The 16,746-nt window shown below is 48.4% G+C and overlaps 1 protein-coding gene across 1 annotated transcript; it reads right to left on the bottom strand.

Moving 5' to 3' along the window:
* Positions 1 to 5,534: 5,534 nt before the first annotated feature.
* LOC144161014 (uncharacterized) lies at positions 5,535 to 15,363 on the bottom strand. Its single transcript, XM_077692089.1, has 2 exons — positions 14,177 to 15,363; positions 5,535 to 5,554 (listed from the first exon to the last, which is right to left on the bottom strand). The coding sequence occupies exons 1-2, from the start codon at positions 15,225 to 15,227 to the stop codon at positions 5,535 to 5,537; spliced, it is 1,071 nt and encodes a 356-aa protein (XP_077548215.1). The 5' UTR covers positions 15,228 to 15,363.
* Between the last annotated feature and the right edge of the window lie 1,383 nt (positions 15,364 to 16,746).

The raw sequence follows: 16,746 nt of genomic DNA, 5'->3' as shown, positions 1-16,746 counted from the left end.
TCGCACTTAAAAAACAACCATTCGGCAGGCGGGGCAGGCGGGGCTTGTAGGAAAATGACACGCGTGGCCCTAGGCCAACTGCGCGTGCGCCAGAGCACGTCACCTGCCTTTCGAGTTTGCGCGTTGTATTATTTTGAGCCCACTCCACTACTGCTGCTCTACAACCTATTTTATCTGTCCAACTTCATAACTGGCTCCGCCGCCATCATCATTCATTCGCGATTTTCTAAAGTGTTAATAGAACTTCAGTATTGTGTACGAATGCTATGTAATTAATTTAAGTGAATGTTTCAGTACAACATTAGTTAATATGTTGCTGCGAGTGATATTTATGAGAACTTCTGATAATTGAAACTTCCGATAATCCAAACAAAATCCTGGGGTCCCTTCGAGTTCGAATTATCGCGTTTCTACTGTATTCTGGTTTTTATATTTCTAAGCTCCGCCATACATCACAAAAGTCATTTCACCATTCACTATAAGCAGAAAAAAAGGAATCCTTGCGAAAGCATTGTTCAAATTATGCCGAGAATGCGTTTTTGCTAATTTATATGATTTTTTAGAGCAACGTAAACAAGGATGACGACCAGGAAGCTCGTTTCCTTGTGATACGAGCCTACTGTGAAAAATATGAAGCTTAAATAGTTGTCCCAAGAACACCATGGTCGAAAACAGTAACGTTTTATTTACGTTAAAACTTCCTTAGCTAGCTGTCCAAGATGTTGTAAGCATTAAATGTGAAGCCCTTAGAAAGCGATTCTGCAAACTCGGTGCTCATTGGTTAAAAGTAAGAAAGGAGGTAAACTTGCCTGGATGAGAAGGGTGTATTGTAAAGAAAGTAAAAATACAGAAAATGAGAAAATTAAAAGTATGGAACGAAACGAGCTAACAGGACAAGTTAAATAAAAAAACGAAAGAAAATTAGACAAAAGTTTTCCAAGATCACGCCGGAGGGCGGCTTTATTGAAAGAAAAGCCGGTGATGCGGATTGGTTGACTAGTGTTGGGACCGGATGGGCCGACCCAAGCCCAGCTCCATCGCCTCCGGCAATCGTGTGGTAGCGTGGTGTGACGAGCGGCCAGCCGCTGTTGCAGCCGTGGAGAAGTCCAGAAGCCGTAGGCTAACGTAACTGTTCACTTCATAGCGAGAGGTGAGCCGAAGCGAAAGAACAATGCCCCGACGTGCGAGGTAACAGTGCAGGACTCGAGCAGAGTGACAGCATTGATTCGCTGCTCAAACAGCAATGGGTTATAGCGCTTGCGAGGATCGTATTTATACCCAAAAGCGTTAACGGTCTAAACAGCGTTCCCTCTAGATTTGCGCACACGCTACGAACGCAACAGACACACACAACGCTCTTTCCAGAGTTTGTGAGCCGTCGGTAGCATCAGCGCACGTTCAGTCCGAGAGAGGGGAGAGAGGAGGACTACGCTGCGTTCGCGGTGCCTGTGTCTTTGGGCGCGTCTCGACGTGTCGTATGAGTCACCGTCACGCTGGGGCTTGTTTGGAATCCGCACCTACTGGCTTCGCCGCACAGCCGAGGAGTGCTGAAAGAAAGCCCGTCGGTGGGCCCATACGTAACACTAGGTTCTGGAAGTCGCTCCTGCAGAGAAAAGGTTTATGTACCGACTAGCGGTAGTACCCGGTGATGTCCGAGTGGGCCACTATAATAATGACTTTAATGGGCGTAACACCTGTTCAGTAACTTCTCGTCATAATTAGGTAGTTCACCGATAACTTGCACAGAATTGGGAATTCCTGCGCGCTGTCAATACATGGGCTCCTACCGGAGGCGCCTGGTAAAGGCAAGACGCCGTAACATGTGTTTTGTGGCACATGGTCTTGGCACCTCACAATCTGGAGTTCTGCCTGTTCATCTGCAGCCTCTCCTGCTCGGATCTCCCGACCTCCGCGTCCACCCCTACGCGGACTCGCTGCCAGGCGACCACTTCGAAATGGCGCGAGTACGACGCTACGTCCGGTTTCTTCACCGCGAGAGATGAAAAAGCATCACCCTTCAACAAACCTTTAAGGATTTACCCCTCAGCCGATCGAAGAAATATTTATCAACAACGTACTTGTCAACACGGCCACTACGCCTCATATCCTTCATAAATGGCAGACACTTGCTGACCGGAACAAGGGTATTGGCACCGCTGCCCCCTGCACATGTACCTTTCGTCACACTGTGTGTGAAGCAAACGTGCACCATCTTGTTCTGCCCTGTTCTGCTTTTGATATTCATAGACTCAAGCATACTGTTTTTTCAAAATTCAGATACAGATGCATTACATAGGGACATTCTCGAACATCCTCAACACCTGGTGACCTTTGCCCAGTTTGGTGTTGCCAGTGGCCTGGCGAGCGTCATTTAGTGGGCGTCTGCCTCCCTCCCTATTCCCCCTCTTCCCCCTCCAGCGACCATCGGTCCTCACCTTCCTAATAAAAGAATTTATCATCATCATCATTGGAACTCTCCCGAAACTAATTGTGCCAAGATGATGCACTCAAACGGATACCTGCCCATGGGAAGTGTTATCTGAGTATGTGTGAAGGGTACTCATCTGTCAGTTTGATGATAATATGGGCTGGTACGGGGAAGTGCGTGGTTGCAAAAACTTCCAGCAGATGGCGAGAGCTATGCGAACGCGGGAAAATTGAACTGAATTCCACGTGCACACAGGTATAAGGTAACAAAGCGCGCTCGCGTCTTTATACGCGTGTTAGGACAAAACCCTGAAATTGCTTTTCAGACAACTGTATAGGCAGCATTTGCAAGCAAAAACAAATCGGATATGTTAACGGTCTGTTTAGTTATTGAGTAATTTGTTAAAACACATAATTTTCTGTAGATAGTCAATCTCCCTATCAGGTTATTGAGTAATTTGTTAAAACACATAATTTTCTGTAGATAGTCAATCTCCCTATCAGGTAGGTGCTCTGGAAAATCTTCTAAAACAGCGTTCAGATACCTGTATGTTACCTATATCAACAAAAGGCAGTATAATATCTGACCTGGCCTGCGGTAAAAACATAAATTTATGAAAAACTACTTCAGCTCTCTTCACTCTGTCCTGGGTGTAATGTTTAAGAATATTCGGCAGCATTGAGCTCCAACGCTATAATGAGAATGTGGTCATGAAATTTGAACCATTTGAATAAGCAGTTTCGCCAAGCGTTGATATCACCTTGGAGGCCTTTCCGCTCGTCAGGCGTGCTATAAAAAAATTCTTTTCGCGCCTTTCCCTGCGCCGGAGGGCGAAATCTTTAAAATTAGTTTTGTGTATTTGTATTAGTGACATTTATTAGCAAAAAGCAATTGAAGAAATAAACCATGAATGATTTACTTGACAAACTTATAGAACACCCATTTAGTTCCAGAATTACGTAGCAAGAATATAAAGGAGGTGAAACGGCCCATTGCGGCAAGTGCGGGCGAGCGCCCAGATAATGTCCTAATGAAAACCAAGGCGGCTGCCAAGCTTCGTAGCTGCGACGGCGAAAGAGAGGGTAGCGGCATCTGATGGACGAACAGATAGCGGCCACAATTCATTCCGTGGCTGTGCAGTGCAATACCAATCGCGGTGGCCGCGCAGTTTCTTCGCCCGCGGCAGATGCCGCTAGCTTAACGTCTGACGAGCACTTGTGACATTATCTGGCCGCGCTGGAAAGCTTCGTTTCCCCTCCTATCTTATTCTTGCTCCGTGTCGAGAATTCATAATCGGCCAATAATGTTTGTTAGGGGAAAACCACAAAAATGCTTTTTAGATATCCGTTAGCGCGACGCATATCACCAAAAAGTACTTGGATATGTTAACGGGTGAGCGAGAAAATGACGAATTTACGAAAACATCATGACACAATTCCCCCTTTTCTCTTGCTTAGGAGTTCACGCTTAATTTCAACAAAGTAAGCTCACTGCAATGTTTATGTATTAATTTTCTTTTTGTAATGACGATTTCTCCTCCCACGTTGCGGTCATAAGCTTCTTACAAACCACTTGAGTCCCGACTGTCTCGACAACATACACTAAAAGTGGCACGAGGATTCAAGAAGGAGAGAACAAACACACTAAAAACTTTCAACAACCTAGCCTGTTTAAATTTTGAGACGAAACGCCCCATATTTGGGCAATTTTCAAAATGTTTTCCAATTTGTGAATTTTTATTAAAGAAATTCGCTCAGCAAGACAAACACGAATACGTTAAATGATTTGAGAGTATGCAAAGTCATTCAATAAAAGGAACTAGGGCGATAGATGCAGTAGCTTTTGTAGAATCACTGCCGTTGAGTCGGTGTCACTGTCCCTGTCACTGTCCCACTAGTTACTAGTTACTGTCGATGCAAGCGCCTGCAGACCATCCCGAATGGCAGTAAGTTCTGCTAGCAGGCTAGGTAAAGCACGGACGGCCTTGAGCGCGCAGCTTTGGCTCAAGGCAGGGTAAGACGGACGGACACGTCAAGTCCGTGGTGACGATTCAATCGTATGCCACGGCATCCACGAAAGCCTGTACAACCGGTTTCGTCGCAGGTGCCCTGTCAGGGACACGAAGGACGGTGTCCGAAGGCTGATGTAGGCCAGACGTACGGACTTGGAGCCTTGTAAGAAGCTTGTTGTCCGTCACCTGATGGTAGAACCAGGGCGGCCGAGCGGCAGAAAAGGCTGGCATCGTTTCGGGCGGCTGGCCCATGTTTGCAGCGACAGCTGCTCCCTCTGAAACTAGTCGACGTTTCAGCAGGCGGGTGGAACAGCGCTTATTATGATTTAATCGAGCGTGTTGAATTGAGCTTCTGCTTGTAGCTGCGGAATAGGCCTTGTAGGAACAGAAACTGCGTAGCTTGCCTCCACTGAAATGCCTGACACAAGTTGTAGAACCAACAAAGTCCATGGCATAAATAATATCTCAGAAATTTAAATAATTGTTTATTAATGCGTAGAAATTCTAATGAGGTTTTTCAGGTTCACTGAGCATGCGTTTTGTCGGAGGCATTAAATGCTTAAATCCAGGGATCACCTAATCACGCGAGAGGGTGGGATCTGAATGCGCGTTGATTAAGTCAGCTTGTTCTCAGTTCTCTTCTTTTGTTTTTAGACACGTATACAAGAATACGATTACGTATAACTGCGGCTTATAACTTAATTTTCAATATATTTTTATTTTCGCGTGTTTTTGGTAACGGACTATTGTTGCCAGATTTGGTAGATTTGGCTGTTACTACCAACCTGGGTAACTTTTTTTTCTTTTGTTATAGCTTTTTTTTCTTTCAATGATTTACATTTCTCTGATAACGATAAATGTATTGGCAAGGCATTACACGGTTTGCGTTCAGGTACTCGGCAACGAATGCTCACGCATTAAAAATCACAGGCTGACGTTATCTTTTGACGTCTTGGCCATTTTCAATGCCAGCCTTTATTACACTCGGGTGGTAAAATGGGGAAGGAGGGGGGAGGGTTTGAAGGTTGGGCTGTGGGATGGTTGAATTGCCCTGGCTCTCGATAAAATGACCGCTACAAACTCGCGAGTTCCGCTTCAGCTGTCAGACTCCCTTGCTGTCACACATGGAAACAGAAGGGAGAAAGCTCCCGGTGATGGAAAGAAATTGTTAGCTGACGCGAGGTTTCCACGGCCACAGGGTAGTAGAACTCGTTAGTAAGTGCCTTTCTCTTCAAAGCACGAGTATCGAAGTATCCCACCATTAAAAATGTTGTACAAAACCATATTCATTGACACCAGTGAAAATCATTTAAACTTGTAAAAATAATACTGATACCAACAACACTGGCGTGAACCATGCATTGCGGTTGTTCGTTTTTTTTTTTTTTTTTTACCGTCCGGCTTCGCCGGGCTGTATTATCTGTCTACCAAATGAAGCGCGTGTTCTGTTGATTATAATGTATGCCGCACTTATTATCTCTTTTGATAGGAAGAGCATTTGTAACTAACGTCACCAGACTAGAATAATCTTCTTTGATCTACTACGTTTCTCCGACACCAGTCTGCGCATGTCACTTGGTTGACTGCCGTTTCGCCGCCTGTGTTTTCGTTGAGTTGTTAGGGGAGCACAAGTTCGCCCCAATAAACAATAAATTTGTCTTACCTTCAAGTCAACTGCAGCGTGTTTGGCTACGTGTCAATATTATTCGTACTAAAAGCGGGCGGAGCCATGCGTACAGCGTCGCAAAAAGCACCCTAATCAATAAGGCCCATATCCAACCTTAGAAGCGTCGGACGAGTTTACGTAGTCTTTAGTGCATCTAATATCTCAACACATCTGCCTAGACTCCGTTTCATGGCACATATCCGCTCACAACACCACCTTAACAACAAAAGCACCAAAGCAGAAGCGATAAAAACAACGGAACGCTGTGTAATCTAATACGCCGGCCCATTCCATTAAGGTGGGGAGCGCTGAATGGTGGCGCCACCCGAGCAGCTCCCCCGTCCCTGTGGCGTATAACATAAGCGATTGCCTCCGTCTGCTTTCTGCTAGCTCAGATATATGACCCTGTAGTTCAAGGCGGAGCTGTTTAACCACTTCTCCCAGGTGATCAATTCCAGACTGCCTTTTGCCAGTAACGGAGCTGGTCTTCTTGACATCCGAGTAGAATCCTTGGCGTGATGAATTTTCGTGTTGGTCCAGGTGGTTGACGACTATTGCCTTGTTGTCGTCGAATGGAGTCTCGATGTTTCGCAACGGTGGACGGGTGTGTCGTATCACAGGAGGTGAGGACGCATGCGTGGTTGCAGAACGTGGCGTACGGCAGGCATTCCTTAAGGAGCCGATTTTACCACACTGGAAACACGTTTTCCCCAGAGCGGGGCACTGTTGAAGCGGGTGCCACATCCTACCACAGCGGCCGCACACTGGAGGAGAACGCCGAGAACTGGTCCGGGCTAACCTAATCCCCCAACGTGATGGTGCTAGCACTTCTGTTTGTTGAGAATGTGGGGTGGAACTCGCGATGTGGAAATCGAAGCGGTCGAGTTCGTTGAGTCCCGTCCATCGCTTGAACTATTTCTTCTCTGGCTGCTCGATATTGTTGTCGCAGATCCTGGACTTCAGTTACGTTTTGAATAACTTGGATGGCTTTGTCAAACATGAGTGCCGGGCCTTCTGCGAGCAGACGTTCCCTGGTGCGATCGGACGCAAGTCCCACGATGAGTTGATCCACGAATGACGCCGCTTCGTCGGAGCCGAAGTTGCATTGTCGACCCACGTACTGCACACGGCGCGCGAAGTCGATTGCTGATTCCGTTTCTGCTTGACATAAACTTAGCAAATGTATGCGGTTCGCCCGCTGCGACGTCGAAACGTCAAAGTGAGCCGCGAAGCCCTGAACGAGATATTCATAGTCGTTGCCGGTGCTTGCGTCCGCCGGTCTGGCTGACTTGATTATGTGCACAATTCGATTCGCTTCCGCTCCCAAAAAGGTCTTTAAGAGTGCTGCCTTGCGTTTCGGCGTGAATTCGTCGCAGCCTGCTGCGAGAAGATATGTCTCAAACGAGCAATTCCAGTCGCGCCATGAGATGGCCGGCCTCCCCGGGTGCGGCAAAAATGGAGGTGGCTTTGCGGCTATGTCAGCCATCTTGTCAAGATAGTGAACGAAGTGGTGCCGCTTTACTTTGCTTTCTGAAGTTTATATAAACCTGGTGCAAGAAATACCTTGTGCCAGTTGGCGATATCTTGATGTTTTGCTTGAAGGTTACATGTCGCTGGACATATTTGCTGCGTGTCGCTCGATGCACGTCGATTTTGGCACTACACTCTAAATGGAAATACCCCGGATAGGGAGTAAATTGCTTGTCCTCTAGCGTCCTCCGTATATGGAGTTTTATTTACTCCCCTGAAAGGGAGTATCTAGTAAACTCCCCTAAGAGAGGGAGCTTTTTCAGGCATTTAGCGGAGTGTTCTTTCTCTTATTAATCCGCTGAGAAGGGGAGCTTTTGGGGGCATTTAGCGGTGTATTTCGTGCGGTCAATTACTCCGTTGAAGAGGCGTTTTTTGTGGCATTTAGCGGAGTATTTTATGTAATTAAGAACACCCCTGAAAGAGGGCGTGTTTAGCCATCCGGAGGAGTATTTTATGTCACCTAAAGCTCCGCCACGAATAAGTGTTTTTGAGTGTCTAGTGAAGTAGTTTATGTTTTAAAAAACCACGCTGAGCAGGGCAGTATCGAGACTTGCAAGGAAAAAAAAACAGACATTTATTTCCTTGTCAACTACAACTTCACGTCAATTTCAAATTCAAAAATTGGCCGCGTATCTGCTCCTTTCGTTGCAAATGACGTCAAAAGACGATAGTATTTATCAGCTTTTGCGAAGTAAATTCCTCCCTTTGCTTTACCGCTCACCTCTCATGTCGTTCCTCTTGCGTGGCGCGCCTCCCAAGGTAAAGACGCCAAATGTTTGCTTAAATCATTTTAAATTTTGCGCGTTCCACTGCTCCAAACCGGGTGTCTCGATGCGAACGCTGCCGTACGGCGAAGACGCGCGTTAATCGAGGCACCCTACTTCAACGTTTATAGAACCGCGTTTCCCTACTCCACGTGCGTTGCAAGCAGAACGTGGAAACTATCTAGTGGAACCTTGCGTAACTGTTGCCGGTTGATTTCTTAAAATGGCGCCAGAAGCTATAGTGGCGCGGGCGACAGCAGGCGACGGCGGAGTGAATTCTTTTTCTGCAGTTGATCAAATATTTAATTTCGCAAAAGTCAAGCATGTTTGAATTTTTATACAGGAACACTGCAAATATCACTTCTGTATTGATTTATTGTCTCATATTTGCGTAATGTCTTGTTCTTCTTCAACAATGTTGACAAGTATGAACATTACACTGGACCAGGACGGGTAGATTTAGCTGTGACTATATAAGACTATTGCGCAGGCATTCTTTTGCTTTGGCCGGGTGGCTGAATCGAGTCACAGACAGACAGACGGACAGACATACAGACATACAGACAGACCAAAATTTCTGGGTTTAAGTAGCCCAAGAAAGACTATCGTATTTAAAATAGAACAAATAGCACGTCAAGTTCACAATAGAACAAAATATTTGCGTTAAAAAATATATCAGCTGATACCCAAACATATAGATGGAACACGAATAAATACGATCATGAAGTTTAAGTCACATCGAGAAATAAATCGCATCAAACACAAATGAAATACCAATCAGTTGAAACATAAAATATGGTGGAAAATATATGCGGCTACCAGCCATACGGTGGCCCGTTGGGGTTGTGCTACTGAGCGCAGGGATGGTGGTACGATCCCGACCACAGCGGCGTTTTGTTTTTTCAATTAACGCCAAAAACAACAAATCTCGTATGTAGATATTTTCGCCACGTAAAAGAACCCCACGCGGCCAAAAATCCTCCATTACGGCGCGCCCCGTAGTCACAGCAGCTTGGGCTCGTTGAAACACCAATATATTTTATTTTCAGCTCCAATGTAAGCCCATCACTTCTGCGGCTATTCTGCTCAGTCAATTCCAAATTCCAAAGAAAGTGACCAAACGTTGTAAAGCGGAAGTTAGCTGTCTTCCCTCTTTCAACAGAGAGAGAGAGAGAGAAATAACTTTATTGGGAGAGGCTGGTGATCCTAGGCGTCGGCCAAGAGCCCTTGGGCTCTAGCAGCGTCTTCGGCCAGCTGGACGGCCCAGACTTGATCCGCTGGGTCGTGGCTGAGCAACACGGTCTCCCATTGCTCCGCCCGAGTGATTCTGCGCGCGGGTATAGCCGCCTGCGGGCAGGCCCATAGCATATGTGCTAGATCTGCCCTTTCTTTACATTTATGGCATTTATCCGAATGTTGCCCTGGATAGCAGTAGCTATACATAACCGGGTTTGGATATGAGTTTGTTTGAAGTAGCCGCCATACGACGGATTGCCTCTTGTTGAGTGACGGGTGAGCGGGGGGAAACGGGCCCGTTCCAGACGATAGTGATTTTTTATGTCCCTGTAGGACACGAGCCGATCCCTACCCGACCATCGGAGCGAATGGTCGAATGGGGTGTTAGGGTCGATGTCAGCTCGGTCGGTGAATCCTCCACCAGCATCGTGCGCGCACTCGTTCCCGGCCAGGCCGGAGGGGGCAGGTGCCCATATCAGGTAGATTTTGCCGGTTCGCGCATCGCGACGGAAGCCAGATGTGAGAATTGCAGACGCTTCTGGGGAGATCCGCCCTCTCGAAAAATTTATAATGGCAGCTTTAGAATCACTGATGACATATTTGCCATTTGCGGAGGCCGTCATTGACAGTGCTATGGCCGCCTCTTCTCCCACTTCCGGTTCCTTCGTGCGAATCGAGCCGGAAGCTATGGAATTTCCCTGCCGATCGACTACCACTAATGCCATGGCGGCGCGGCCTTCGTAATCGGCTGCGTCCACGTATGCCACGTTCTCTGATTTTTCGCACTGTTTGTGGAGGGCTTTGGCCCACGCGTGTCTTCGTTCCAGATTGTGCACGGGATCCATGTTTTTTGGAATGGGTGGTATGGATATGCCTTCTCTTATGGCTGGTTGAAGCGGGACCTTGGTTGGGGCAGTACTCGGGTAAGTGATGCCAATAGAGTCGAGGATGTGCCGTCCAGTCGCGCTGTACGTAAGTCGTTCTCGTTGCGCTAATCGTTGAGCTTCGATGAGTTCACTTAGCGTATAGTGTAGCCCAAGTGCCTCGAAGCGTTCGGTCGATGCGGTAAGCGGTATCCCGATAGCTTGCTTGTAAGCTCGCCTAATGAGAGCGTCGATTTTGTGTTCTTCGTCCTTTTTAAGGTCTAAGAACGGAGTGACGTACGTTATCCTGCTTACAACAAAAGTTTCAAGTAATCTTACTAAATTGAGTTCCTTCATGCCGTGATGGCGGTTTGCAATACGGGAGATGAGTCGGGTGATTTGAGAGACCTTCTTGTTGAGAGCGAGGATGGTTTCGGAATTGTGTCCGTTCGCCTGTATGCGAAGGCCAAGAACCCGTATGCTTGTGACTATGGGGATGCGTTGGGTTCCACCACCAGCGAAGAGATGGACTTCCGGAGGGGTCTTATCTGTGCGCCGCCCTCGACTGGTTGGTCGATATAGTAAAAACTCCGATTTTTGCGGAGAGCAGCTGAGACCGCGAGGGCCGACGTAATCTTCGACTGCTTCGATTGCCTGTTGTAGCGTGTCCTGAATGTGGCCGTCGCTGCCTCCGGAGACCCAGAGCGTAACATCGTCTGCGTAAAGGCTATGTTGAAGGCTGTAAATTCGGTTTAAAATTTCAGGAAGACCAATCATGGCGACGTTGAAGAGGAAAGGGGACAGGACAGAGCCTTGGGGCGTCCCCCTGTTCCCTAGCTTTATCGCATCGGATTCCATTCTCCCTACGGCGAGGGTAGCTGTGCGGTTTGAAAGAACGTTGCTAATGTACTCGTAGACTATTGTCCCAACACCGAGTTTGCTCAGGTTCATGAGGATAGCCGAGTGTTTGACGTTGTCAAAGGCCTTTGTGAAGTCAAGACCCAAAATTGCTCTAGTGTCAAGTGGTGAGCAGCGCGCCCCGTCTATGACGTCGTATTTGAGGCGAAGCATCACGTCTTGCGCAGAGAGTTTTGGTCGAAAGCCGATCATCGTGTGCGGAAAAAGACCGTTGTCCTCCATGTAGCTGTTGAGCCTGTTGAGTATGACGTGCTCCATTAATTTCCCTACACAAGATGTGAGCGAAATCGGTCTGAGGTTTTCGAGCTGAAGTTTCTTGCCTGGTTTGGGAATCATAATCACCTTTGCCGTTTTCCACATGTCGGGTATTTGGCCCCGCTCCCAGCACACGTTCATATAGCGGGTGAGGGCTTCAATTGATTCATCGTCCAGATTTCGGAGCATTTTATTTGTGATGTCATCTGGACCTGGCGACGAGCGGGTTTGCAGGGTTACGATGGCCCCTCGTACTTCGCTGACAGTGATGGGTCGATCAAGGAGGTCATTTTCCTGTCCCATGTAGCGAGGGAGGACCTCACGTGCGGAGTCTCCGAAGTATCTATCCTTAATTGTCTTGATCAGCTCCGTGTCGGAACCCTTAAAGTTGTGTAGAAGTATGTTGAGGTTGTTTTTCTGTGTGGTTTTACTATTTTCAGGGTCGATGAGACAGCGTAGAATATTCCAGGTCTTTGAGAGTCCAATTTCATATTCCATTCGATCACACGTGCTGTGCCAATTTTGACGTGTTAGTTGACTTGTGTAATCTTCAATGTCGTGATTGAGAGTAGCGAGGCGCCGCCTCAGGTTGCGATTTAGCTTTTGTTTCCGAAGTCTCTGGTGCAAACTGCGCTGGGCCTCCCACATGTCAAGAAGCTTTGCATCGGCTTGATAAAGACCTGCATCTGCCGGTATTTCTTTAGTAGCCTGTTTGGCATCCCTGCAGAGTTGTTCTGTCCATTCCCGAATGTCAGATATCTCCTCGATGGCAGGGCTGCCCGCAACGTCAGATGAGGTACGTTCGGCGGCCCGTATTTTGCGGAAGGCGTCCCAGGCAATAAGGTGGAGTTTCTTACCGTACGGGTATTTAGTGACCCTAGATTCGACCCCAATCACGACGATGTAGTGGTCACTGCCGAGGTTTTCTTGACTGTTGAACCAAGTGGCATCTTTGCGCGTGTTTTTCGTGAAGGCGAGGTCGGGAGTAGTATCGCCACTCACGCTGTTTCCTATGCGGGTGGGCCGTGTGGGGTCAGTGATTAAGGTGAGACCCTCTCTATGCGCATCAAGCCAGAGGTTTCGCCCCTTAATCGTGTCCCGTTTACATCTCCACTCGGTGTGGTGAGCGTTGAAATCTCCGACGACTATTAGGGTGTTTCCCCTGGCCAGTTCGAGGGTTTTACGAAAAAGTTGACCGAATTTGTGGGCGTTTCGAGGAGAGCTGTATATGTTAAGTATAAATATGGTCTGTGTTCTGTGTTTGCTGTCTGGAATTAATTCAACAAGGATGTGAGCCGCAGACGGCGCACCCACCCCGCCATCGTGACGAATCGCCGGAATGTTTCGCCTCACGAGAGTGGCTACCATGGGTTTTTGCTTCGAGTTAACACCAGCGGCGTCTTCTTTTACGTCTGCGAAAGATTTGTAATTGCTAAGCTTTGCAAAAACACCGGTCTCTTGAAGACAAACGCCGTCAGGCATTTCGCTTGAATCCTTGGTCCTAATAAATTGTTCAAGGTGAGCGCGTTTCCTCCTAAATCCTCGACAGTTCCATTGCCATACGACAAGCGTACTTGGCTTTCGGGTTTTCTTCTGTGAGCGATTAGACATGGTCGTGAGGATTTTTGGAGCTTTCCGCTGAGGTTGGACGGGAGTAGGGTTTTGTTGATTTCATGGGGCCCGTTCCTCCATCCCTGCCCATCCACGTGGTGGTGCTTTCTAAGGCTGTAACCCTAGCTATAAGTGGAGAAATTTGGGAGCCGATATTTTCGGCCAATTCCGCGAGCATGGCCTTGAATTTTTTGCTAAGATTCTCGGTTATGGCCTTACTGAGGTCTTCTCCGAATTGGCCGAGCATGTCCTCATCGACATATGTTTAAGAGTCCGAGTGTGCGGGCTGGCTAGAACTAGTGGGGGTCGATTCTTTGGCCTTGCGTTTCGGCTGTGGAGAGCCCGTTTGTGAGTCGTCCATCGCGTCTGCAGAGCTGTGTTCTGAAATAATTTCAGGCGACTGCTTAGCTGGCGTAATGACCTGGTTGGGTTGTCCTGAATTAGTACCCGCCTGGCCTAGGTTGCGTGGGAAATAGGATGTCGTTGATTCCGCACTGGTTCCCTTGAGTAGAGCTATTTCCGCCTTGAGGGCTGTATTTTCCGAGATGACGAGCTCTAACATCTGCTTAATTTTTGTAATCTCAAACTGTTGATCTGAATGTTCAGAACCAGGAACGCCTGTGGTAGGGGCGCTGCGCTTTTGGGAGGCTTTGCCGTGAGAGACCGTGTTTGCCCAGCTCACCTTGTTTGTTTGGTTGCCTCCGCTCGGCTGTCTTCCGTTTCGAGACAGGGATCTCGACTTGCGTCTGCGATTCTGGCGGCCGGCGATACTGGGGCTCCGGTGTCGCAGGTGTTGACTGCTTGCCGAGTTGTCCCTGGTGCCTGGCCCGCGACTCACGTCCCGTCTGCTAGGTCGTTCATGCTGCGGAAGCCGTGGAAAGGACCCCGATGTACCACGCTGGCCGGTTGTCGCTTCGCTCGGCCCGTCCTTATGGAGTATGGACGACGTCGAAGTTCCGTTGCGCCCGCCGTTTTCTTGTCGTCGACGGTTGTTATTTTGTTGCTGTTGCTTTTCCCACTTGCGCTTCTTGAGAACGTAGGGAGTCTGGAATCGCACTCGGCACTTCTTGTCGCCGGTTGGATGATCCCGTCCGCAGAGAGTACACTTGGGTTCGCATTGATGTTTCTCAAGCGGTGAGTCGGTGCCGCAGATCTTGCAGATCTTTTTGTCGGGTGCTGGGCAGACGTCCGCGCGATGACCGAGCCTGCCGCACCCGTCACACAGTTCGTGTCGCTTCTTGTGGATGAAGCAGCGATATTCGGCGCCGCGGTAGTATATATAATGCGGCACCGTTGTGCCTTCAAAGATGATAATGGCAGAATTAGTACGGCCCATTCTCCGGGCCTGCAGAATCGTTGGATTCTTCTTGTAGACAAGACTTCTTGTGATGTCGTCAGCACTGTCGTACTCTGGTATATTGTGTATGATCCCCTTGACGGTGTCTTCGGGAGGCGCCGCGTAAGCGGTGACCTTGTAGGAATTTTCTCCGAAGTGGAGCTCCTTGACAGCGGTGTATTTACTTGCACGCTCCATGCTGGGGGTGCTGGCCACGATGATGTTTTTTGCGGGGTTGATCCTGAGGAGATCTTCCGCCGCCTCGTTGCAGCTGAGGCCGGTCGCACGGAGCACGCCATCGCGCAAACAGGCCTGGCTAACTTTCGTGATGCCGAGCCCCTCACGCGGGCGCAGCACGACTTTGATGTCTTCTTTCGGCAAGGCCGGCTGACGCGGAAGGCGTGGTTGAAGGCTTGCTGCTTTCTTGGCACGTGAGTGTCGGCTGGTTGGCGTGCAGCCAGCGCCTTTTTGCCCGGGGGAGTGTGCCGGGGTTATGCCGAGCTGCGCGAGAGCACGAGCTCCACGTCGGCGATGGCTCGTGAGCCACCCGGCTTCCTCGGTGATTTCATCAGGCGAGATGGACTCACCGTCCACTTCGATTCTCTCCATAGCGCTTCTCCGGCTCTCGGGGGTTGAGGTGCCGGTAGACCGGGTGGGTGCCGAGCGGGGGCGAGGCGGCTGGGCTCAGGCCGCCGTCGCCGCTCTTCCCCGGTGCACCGTGGTTCCAAAGTAGGGTTAGCAGGGTGGCCCCGCTTCGCTGAACAAACCGGCTGATATGAGCTAGGCGGTGGTCCAGTAATCCAAGGAAACGATGTCCGTCGGCAGCTAGGGCCTTTGGACGCCCTATGCGGTGGTTATTTGCAGGATAATCGTTGAATTTACGCCACAGAAAGTGTGAGAAGGCACAGCCCATACGGAGCTCACCCGTTCAGCGTAGCCCCCTGGTGGCGACCAGCCCTCTTTCAACAGTGTGATTTATTTAAAAAACAGAAATCAAACGTGGCTATGGTCATGTCATTCTTGTAAACTGTATTGCACACTAGGTAATAATGATACTCGCCAAATATGGTCCTGATTTTCAATTTGATTTCTGTTTTTTTAAATAAATCACCTCTTTCAACAGTGTGATTTATTTAAAAAACAGAAATCAAATTGAAATTCAGGACCATATTTGGCGAGTATCATTATTACGTAGTGTGCAATACAGTTTACAAGAATGACATGACCATAGCCACGTCAGAAAAAACAACTACGGAAAGGCTAACTGAATTCAAAACAGCGATCTACCTAAAAGCCACACACATACGACGTCTCAATACAAAAAGCCGAGTAATCACAAAAAAAAATAATAAGCAGGGCATTCAGACATGGCGAAAATGAAACATTAGGAAACCCCAAGAAAAGAAGGGGGTGTTTACCTACGAGAATGCAAACAAGGTGACGACATTGGAATGCGCATAGGAACCTGCGTAAGGCGCGCATGTTTTCTGTGCCAGTCAACTTGCTTTGTGTGCGTATATCCCCCCCTTCTTTTATTCGCGTCCCCTAAACAGTTGGGGGCGCGCGGCAGTTCCTCGGTGTGCGCGGTACGGCGTTCGTGAACGTTCCCAGAAAACGACGGGGAGATTTTCTCCCCGCGTGACAGAGGGCGAAGCGGGCGATGTCTGCTTGAAGCAACACCATGGCGGCGTGTTTACGGCGCATTTAGAGCTTTTCTGGCACTGGAAACTCATGGATATAAAGGAAGAGGGACGACTTTAGGCTGGGAAAACAAACAAACAAAAAAATAAATAAATAAACAAGTACAGCTATTTTGTGCAGTCATGCGCTGTTTACAAAAAAAAAGAAACGAAATGTGAACTGAACATTGTAAACGATGGTGCTATTGGGGAAAAGACTAGCCTGTCTTTGACCGACTACTCTCAGTTTGAAGCAAAGTGCAGCTCCTGGAACATTTTTCAATGAAGAATGAAAACATTACGCGGGTCGATCTCACCAAATGATTGCAGCGAGACGCAAACACGTTCACTTTTACGCCACCACCACCGCATCACAGTCCGCGACAGTAGCATGTTTCAAGCAAAATTGAAATTCCAGGCTTTGACAAACATCACGGCGTTAGCCAGTA

This window comes from Haemaphysalis longicornis, unplaced genomic scaffold (genome assembly GCF_048455015.1).
Source record: "Haemaphysalis longicornis isolate Haplotype H1 unplaced genomic scaffold, Haemaphysalis longicornis Haplotype H1 scaffold_1, whole genome shotgun sequence".
Lineage (NCBI taxonomy): Eukaryota > Metazoa > Arthropoda > Arachnida > Ixodida > Ixodidae > Haemaphysalis > Haemaphysalis longicornis.
The sequence above is the reverse complement of the archived record's forward strand: the minus strand, read 5'-3'. Positions and strand labels throughout refer to the sequence as shown.

Excerpts from the sequence above, each read along its gene's own strand:
- LOC144161014 (XM_077692089.1), bottom strand. The coding sequence starts at position 15,227 with ATGGAGAGAATCGAAGTGGACGGTGAGTCCATCTCGCCTGATGAAATC. Across the intron at positions 5,555-14,176 it reads AGCGACAACCGGCCAGCGTG|CAAGGGAGTCTGACAGCTGA; the intron begins GTACATCGGGGT and ends CATGTGTGACAG.